The sequence below is a fragment of the Sinocyclocheilus anshuiensis genome, unplaced genomic scaffold (assembly GCF_001515605.1).
Source record: "Sinocyclocheilus anshuiensis isolate Anshui unplaced genomic scaffold, SAMN03320099.WGS_v1.1 scaffold255, whole genome shotgun sequence".
NCBI lineage: Eukaryota > Metazoa > Chordata > Actinopteri > Cypriniformes > Cyprinidae > Sinocyclocheilus > Sinocyclocheilus anshuiensis.
Genome location: NW_015549578.1, coordinates 190,559 through 199,342, shown reverse-complemented (window position 1 = coordinate 199,342; position 8,784 = coordinate 190,559). Strand labels below are relative to the sequence as shown.

Here is an 8,784-nt window from a genome sequence, read left to right as displayed (position 1 = left end):
TGAACCGCTACAATAAACAGGTACAAATAAACAAACTATATGAGTCCTGTAAGACAGTGGTTTGGCTTTATAAGGGGCTCTTTTTGTCACCCTCCAGCTTTCCCTGTGCCTCTGCATTCCTGGACTGTAAAACGTGGGGTCTTTTTTTCTCTTCTGTTTTTTTCCAGAGCCACAGGGCAACTGGGAAGGCAAACATGCTGAGGTGGGGGCAAAATGAGCCAGAAAATAAGGGACTGGCGCAATCAGCACCTTTACAAGGCAGGGGGAACATGGACACTGTAATTACGCTGATTTACACTCAGCAGTAGAACGGAGAGAATTTCCCTGAAAGAGTGTTGCGCTCATAAGAGTGACATATGGCAAAACTGGAGCGCTAGATGAAGAGATGAATGATGACACAGCTACTCAGAGATGAGTGAAAATACAGGAGGTGAGGGGAAATCTGAGGATTACAGTGCGAGTTATGAAAGGAGAGTGTGCGAAACAAGTGGGACCAGCCACAGACAAAGGAACCATAAGTTATGTGCACATTTTCTTGGCAGATGCCGTCTGACCGAAATGATTTACTAGAGCATACACGAAGTGTGTTATGACAGCCAGTCTGGCAAAAAGAAAAACATAAATGTTCACATATGAGATATGGACCAGAACGAGAGAAAACACTAAGAATAAGAAGAAAAGAAAAGAAAAGATAGACTATAAAAGAGACAGACAGACAGACAGACGGATAGATGGATAGATAGATGAAGGAAGAAAGAAAGAAAAGAAAAAAGAAAGAACAGACACACACACACACACACACACACACACACACACACAGAGGAAGACAGACAAAGAAAAAGAAAAAGAAAAGAAAAAAGACAGATAGATGAACAGACAGAAAAAAGACAAACAGAATGATGAACAAAGAAAGAAAGAAAGAAAGAAAGAAAGAAAGGACATTATCTACAAGAAGTTAAACACACTCTCAGAGTCTTTGTCTGAGAAACTAGGTCAGTTTGGAGTTTGGAACAGGAGTCGGTTCCTCTCTCTCGTAAAGCAGCCCCTCTCCATCTTTGCTTGTGCCTCAGAGTAGGGGCTACAGCCAAGCCCCCCCATCCCCCAATTTCCTGTCCTATTTGGCTGAAATGCAGCTGAAAAAAGGGGGAATCTCTCAGTCTTGCTCCCCTAAATGCTCCCCACATCAACACACACACAAACACACACACTGGAGCTAAAGCCACCGCACCTGAATGTCACCAAACAACACTTCACAAACGAATAATAACCCACACAAACACCAGGCAAAACAGTCACACACAGCAAAGCCGTGCACTGTGAGCTCACGCTCATCTTGTTTCCAGCTAGCTTGACATCATTCTTTGTTACGCTTTCTATCAAAACCAGACGGCTCTTACTAATAGAAGCTGAGCCTGCCTCGGTATGACTCCAATCAGACATCATACACACATATCCCAGAGTCAGCACTATGTCCCCGAAATCATCCACCACTCAGCCTTCATTTTGAGACCAAAGATTGATAAAACAGCAGCATTCCTCAGCATGATCCACGTCTTTCAACAACCAATTTATGGCTATTTGATCTGAAGGCATCTTTTCATAAAGCAGCATACGCTTGCATGCCATCTCTTTTTATTGGCTTATGAAAAGCTCGACTTCAAATAAACCATCAGCAAAAGGGAAAAGGAGTAACATTTCAGGCATTCTCCAACCTCCAGCCTATGTACCCATGATCTTCTGCAATCAATTAGTCACAGACACAAAGGATAACACACGCATTCTCTACAGTACATACACGCACACCTGTTGATGGCTGGCACTGGCAATATTCCCATGAGTTCAAAGACTGTTCACAATGACCTCTCTCTCCTCTCTCCAGGCCCATCAACATATAATCAGCAGGAATGATGCTAAACCCACACAGCATGTTGCTTTAATCTAGGTTGCTGTTTAATATTTACTTTATATTAAGTTGACATACTGTATATTTAAGCATGTCTTTTTTTTTGCTTACTATCATTGTTAGATGCATAAACATTTAAAAGAGAAAACAGATTTTCTTCTTCTTATGATGTTTAATGGCGGTTGGCAAACCAGCTTTTGGTGCATATTCCGCCACCTACTGGGATGGAGTGTGAGGCGCTGATATCAAGGGAAATGCTAATTCTCAAAAAAAGAAAAAAAACAACCTTCTACCTATATTTTATTATATAAATTTGTTATTTTCAGAAAATTAATAAGAGCTTTCTAACCTTTATGAGAACTGTTTAACACATTCTGTAATGTCATAGTCATCTATATTACTGTTTAAACTTTGTAATCTTGGTTCACATTCACACTGAATGCATTCCAATCTGCTGCTTTAAGAAAAACAGATTTTATTTTATTTCATACTATTTATAATAAGGCCTGTAATAGTATAATAGTATTGTCAGGAGAGTCCTCAGCCCCGGTTCATCTCCAGGATTCCTACTACTACCACACCCAGATTACCAAGAAGCTAAGATCCCCAGAATTCTCTCATATCTCTCTTACTCACCTGCCTTCAATCTTAATCAGCACCACATTGACAATAAACCCCTCTGTTTACCTGAACTCCTATTGTCTCTTGCCTGTGTGTGACAGAAGACTGGACCTGAACCAACACCTCCATGGATCCCCGTCTTCCATCCACTGCAGAAGTCCTCGAGGACGGACTAGAGGGCTTCCTACAACGAGCCACACGCATCTCGCAACGGTTGTCCGCCTGCCAGCCCCACGAAGCCGCCCATCAGCCCTTCGCGTCCACCAGTGGTCCCTCTGTACCAGAGCCCATGCAAATGGATTCCAACCGACTCCGCACGGCCCCCATCCTTCACCATCTGGATCCCCAGGTACCCTTTGTAGCCGAAGTTGACGCCTCTACCACCGGCGTCGGGGCCGTGCTTTCACAACAAGGTCAGGAACATCCAATCCTCCATCCTTGCGCTTACTTCTCCAGGAACCGCTGCCCTGATCGTCAGCCCCATACAGTGGAACATCAACCAGGACATCAGTGACGCCACTCACACCGAACCTGCTCCGCCGGGCTGCCCAGAAGGGAAGTACGTTCCCACCTCCCAGCGTCAGACCCTTCTGGGCTCAGTACATGAAGTACCGGGCTCTGGACACCCAGGCAGGCAACGGACCCTCTCGCTCCTCCAGGCTCGGTACTGGTGGCCCAGTATGACCCGGGATGTCAACAGGTACGTCCAAAGCTGTTCAGTCTGTGCCATGTCTAAAACCCCACGTCATCTCCCCGTAGGCAAGCTCGTCCCACTGCCCGTGCCCCGTAGACCCTGGTCCCACATTGGAGTGGATTTCGTCACGGACCTCCCTGCCTCTGATGGTAACACCTGTATCCTTGTTGTGGTTGATCGCTTCTCCAAGGCCTGTAAGTTCATCCCTCTCAACGGTCTCCCAACTGCATTTGAGACAGCTGAATGCCTATTCACTCAGGTCTACCAGAACTACACTCTGCTACCAACCCCCACTCTTCCCCTGGACAGAAGAGCCCTCGGCGGTTCCAGCTGTGGACTACTGGTTCCGAGAGAGCGAGAGAGTGGGACTCGGCTCACGTCCAGCTCCAACAAGCAGTGCGGAGGCATAAGTTCTTCGCAGATGCCCGGCGTACCGCTACTCCCACCTACCAGCCTGGAGAGCTGGTTTGGCTGTCCACCCGGGATCTGCGCCTCCGCCTGCCCTGTAAAAAGCTGAGTCCCCGCTATATTGGTCCGTTCCCAATACAGAGGCAGATCAACCAAGTCACCTACCTTCTGCAACTTCCACCCAGGTACAAAATTCACCCCTCATTCCACGTCTCACTCCTCAAACCTTGTCCTTCCTCCTCCAGATCCACCGAGCCAGAAGCACCCCCTCCTCCTGAGGTTCTGGATCAGCTCTCGGTGTACCAAGTGAAGGAGATCCTGAATTTGCGGCGACAGGGCGGCCGGATTCTCATAGCTTCGTATAATTGCGGATGAACCACTGATGTCACATGAGGGCCTTTCGAACCACGGGAACCTTTTCATAGTACCTGAACTAATTGTGGAACTACCCACTTTTTGGCGTGTTCGCACCACAGGAACTAGGAACGGTTTTAGTTCTAGGAACTCCGTTTGGAGGAACTAAATGAGCTCCTATTTCAGAGTAGGGTCTAAAACAGTTCTATAGGAACTATCAGTGATGTAAGAGTATGCTGATTGGCCAAACGCACGCGAAACACCGGCCACCCGGCATTTTTAAAAAGCCATGTAAACATATTTACTCCACGAACATGGAAAACAGCGTTAACGGCATTTACCTGTTGTCTGCAATGTTGTGTTCTTTTCCCAGCTTCGTTAAAATTAGCTAAAATTAGTCTCTTAGCCAAACTTTTTGCTCTTGCAATCGCGTAAATTGTGCGTTTCAACTCCATCTCCATTATAAAAATTCATCGCTGTCAGCCGCTTCGAGTTCCTGCTGCCGGTGCGAATGCAACCAGGAAAACGGCCCGAGGGAGAAATTGGTTTTCTAGGAACTACCCTGCTGGCTAGTTCCTAGAACTAAGTTCCCAGAACTATGCGGTGCGAAAGCCCCTATGGATTATTTTACAGATCTCCTTGCTACGTTTCTGTGTTGCTGTCTATGCAGGGTCAGACAGCTCTCAGATTCTATCAGAAAATATCTTAATTTGTGTTCCGAAGATGAACGAAGGTCTTACGGGTTTGAAACGAAATGAGGGTGAGTAATTAATGACAGAATTTTCATTTTTGGGTGAACTAACCCTTTAACATTAGTTAACTACTTTAACTAATGAAGTAAGAATGAATAATACTTCTACAGCATTTATGAATCTTAGTTAATATTAATTTCAACATTTACTAATACATTACTAAAATCAAAACTTGTTTGTTAACATTAGTTAATGCACTGTGAACTAACATGAACTAACAATGAACAACTGTATTTTTATTAACTAACGTTAACAAAGACTAATAAATACTGTAATAAATGTATTGTTCATTGTTTGTTTATGTTAGTTAATATGTTAGTAAAAATTACATTAACTAATGTTAACAAATTACACCTTATTGTAAAGTATTACCAAAAAATAAAACTGACCCCAAACAAGGACAAGTTTGCTGAAATGAAATACAAATAAGCAGCAACTAGTACCAATGAGGGTGATAAAATCGCTGCCCATGTGAACAGGGTCACAGTGGAGGTCTGCTCTTCCAACAACCTGTGCATGGAAATATGATGAAAGTGTTGAAAAGCATCTACAAAGAGTCTCATATATTTACAGCACACTCTGATTGTGTGTGTGTGTGCGTTTGAAATGCTGAGCAACAGCCTCCTTATTGTCCCGGATCAGCGCTGTGCATGCGAAAATCAGCGCAGAGATGCGTTTGAAGTGATAGTCTGAATTTACTGCTGCTTTCATCCAGTGCCATGACCTCCTTTGCTCCACCTGAATGTATGATGAATGGCACAACAGAATCTCACAATGATCATATTTTAAATCGCCGCTGGCACAGGGAAAGGGCTCGGCTTTCTCTGCTGTCTGTTATATGAGTCCTGGATTACATACGGGGTGGGCGGTGGGTGAAGAGATATGACGGTTGAAATGCTGATCTAGATGAACTTCCATGACTGAGCAATCCTAGAACTCAAAAGAATGCACCACCATCTGGGTGGGTCTGGACCAGCAAAAATAATCGTATTAATTCCACAGTCATTCCGAGTGTTTTTCAAAGTCTTCCTATTTGAGTTTAACATTTATATAAAAAAACAAACAAACATATATAAAAAAAAAAAGACATTTGAACTGTGGTTCTTGCCCATGTAATCCTCACACCACCATGCTAGGGTGCTGTGATTGGTTCCCATTGGTTGCTAGAGTGTTCTGATTGGTTTCTAAGTCATTTCTAGGTGCTTGCTAGGTTATTTTGTATGGTTATCGTTAGGTTTATAAGGGGCTTATAAACTGAATAGCTGTTCAGTATGGTGTTTTGGGTGGTTTCTAGGCTATTGCTAGGTGCTTGCTAGGCTGTTCTGGGTTGTTTTCACTGTGGTGCTTTTGATGGTTTCTAAGCTGTTGCTAGGTGCTCGCTATGTTGTTTTTGATGGTTTCTAGACTGTTGCTAGGGGTTTGCTAAAGTAGCTGTTCACTGTGGTGCTTTTGATGGTTTCTAAGCTGTTGCTAGGTGCTCGCTATGTTGTTTTTGATGGTTTCTAGACTGTTGCTAGGGGTTTGCTACAGTAGCTGTTCACTGTGGTGTTTTTGAGGGTTTCTAGGCTGTTGCTAGGTGCTCACTTTGTTGTTTTTGATGGTTTCTAGACTGTTGCTAGGGGTTTGCTACAGTAGCTGTTCACTGTGGTGTTTTTGAGGGTTTCTAGGCTGTTGCTAGGTGCTCACTATGTTGTTTTTGATGGTTTGTAGACTGTTGCTAGGGGTTTGCTACAGTAGCGGTTCACTGTGGTGTTTTTGATGGTTTCTAGGCTGTTGCTAGGTGCTTGTTATGTTGTTTTTGATGGATTCTAGACTGTTGCCTGGGGTTTGCTACAGTGGCTGTTCACTGTGGTGTTTTTGATGGTTTCTAGGCTGTTGCTAGGTGCTCGCTATGTTGTTTTTGATGGTTTCTAGACTGTTGCTAGGGGTTTGCTACAGTAGCTGTTCACTGTGGTGTTTTTTATGGTTTCTAGGCTGTTGCTAGGTGCTTGCTAGGTTGTTCTGGCTGGCTTCTAAGGTGTTGCTAGCTGTTCTTTGTGTTGTTTTAGATGGTTTCTAGTAGAGATGCACCACAATTTTGGCCCCCGAAAATGATCTATGTAATATACTTGCTCCTGTTTGCAATAGTGATACTGTGCTGTTACATGCTGCAGTACAGCTATAGTGGGCAACTTTGGTAAAATGACGCTACCCTCTCGTGACGCTATACTCTGATAATAATAGCTTTGTAGGACTATTCATTATTTGGATAATTAGTCACAGTTATATATAACACAGTTACTGTATATCTGATTCGGTTGCATTGAACTGAATAAAAATATATATATTGGTATTTAATATTAATATATTTTCTGTCCAATATTATTCATAATTGTATATATATGTAATTGTGTTACATTCAGTAAAAATTATTTTATTGGCTTGCATTTTTTTTTTATTCAATATCATTAAAATTATTGAGTTAAATTTAAAAAGTCTTACAAAATTATTTTTTATTATTTAATAAAATAATAAATAATTATTAGAAAGCAATTTATACATCCAGAATCCAGTTTCTGCCCAGAATTTTCATTTCGGTGCATCCCTAGTTTCTAGACTGCTGCTAGGGGCTTGTGTTTTGGGTCGTTCTATGGTGTTGCTAGCTGTTCGTTGTGGTTACTAGGCTGTTGCTAGGTGCTTGCTAGGTTGTGTTGTTTCTACGATGTTGCTACAGCAGCTGTTTGCAGTCGTGTTTTTTTTTGAGGGGGGGGGTTCTAGGCTGTTGCTAGGTGTACTGTGTGTTTTGTACTCGGTTGCCATGGATTTTCTAGGGTTATGTGGATGGTAAAGTCAAAAGAGCCCAGCTTGCCTCAAGATATTTAGAAAAATGTTTTTGTAATAAAAGTCAGGGTGTCCAAATAACCATTAGAATTTCATTGCATGGACAAAAACATTTTTCAAATGTATCTTCTTTTGTGTTTCACAGAAGAAAGAAATGCATATATGTTTTAGAATATTAGGATGAGTAAATGATGACAGAATTTTCATTTTTTTGGTAAAGTAGCCCTTCAAGGTTACAATTATTTAAAAAAAAATTACTTCAACATTAGTTCAATATTGTTTCTGTGTTACAGTACGAAACATCGTAGGAACAGAGATCAGCATGTGTCTGGTCCTTACCTCCACAATGCTCTTAAGGTCCCTCACGTAGGCCTGCTCGGTCTCCACTATCTCCAGTGCCACCCTCTCCAGACGAGTGAGTTTGGGCTGCGGTGTTGTGGAGGCGGGGAGGGGACCGGCTCCTGTCAGCAGGGAGAGAGGGGTGAGGTCCAGGCTGATATCGGAGCCATTACGTTGTGGCCCAGGGTAGGCCGGCACGGCTCCATAGGGGAGCGATGAGGAAGAAGAGGAAGAGTGCCCATCCTGCAGCGAGGCAGACGAGGCAGAGGAGCTGAGACTGGCTCCGCGGTCACTGTCAGAGCACACCGTGTTAACAGAGGTGCAGCTACCGCGGGACGCACCCCCTGAGGAGGCCATGCGGCTCACAATCCCACTCAGCGAGGACACAGAGGAGGGGCGCTTGGCAGCTGCAGCAGAGAGAAACAGAAACAATTTAGTGTGAAGATATTAATGACTGCATAATACAGCATTTTTGGTTACAGAATGAAAAAAAAAATGTTAAGGCGGTAAGACGTTATGCTATTATGAAAAGCAAAATCTCTAAAAAACTCTCTTTCATATCTCAATTGTTTCTCTAAGACAAGAGCAAATGGTGACTTTGGCTTAAATCTTCTGCTTCTTGAAGACCGCAGTAAGCATGCATTCCAGAAGACATCACAACAATGTCTCAAAACTGTGCTCAGCATACCAAAGTCTGCATACAAAAATCAAAGAATTTAATACTTACTATCAATTTCTTATTTTCAATAAAACATTATCATGGGGGGATAATCTTTACTTGTCTTTGGCCTGGGATTCTCTGGTTTTCTGTGTTGTGTTGTGTTGTGATGATTTTATGATTTAAAAACAATTTTTTACATTTATATATATATATATATATATATATATATATA

The 8,784-nt window shown here is 42.8% G+C and overlaps 1 protein-coding gene across 2 annotated transcripts in view; it reads right to left on the bottom strand.

The window, feature by feature from the left end:
- LOC107657556 (serine/arginine repetitive matrix protein 2-like) overlaps positions 1-8,784 on the bottom strand; it is a 55,573-nt gene that overhangs the window by 21,396 nt on the left and 25,393 nt on the right. For both annotated transcript variants that reach the window (XM_016445694.1, XM_016445695.1), the window contains exon 3: positions 7,892-8,298. In XM_016445694.1, coding sequence (XP_016301180.1) covers positions 7,892-8,298 — 407 coding nt within the window. The remainder of the gene's footprint in view (positions 1-7,891; positions 8,299-8,784) is intronic.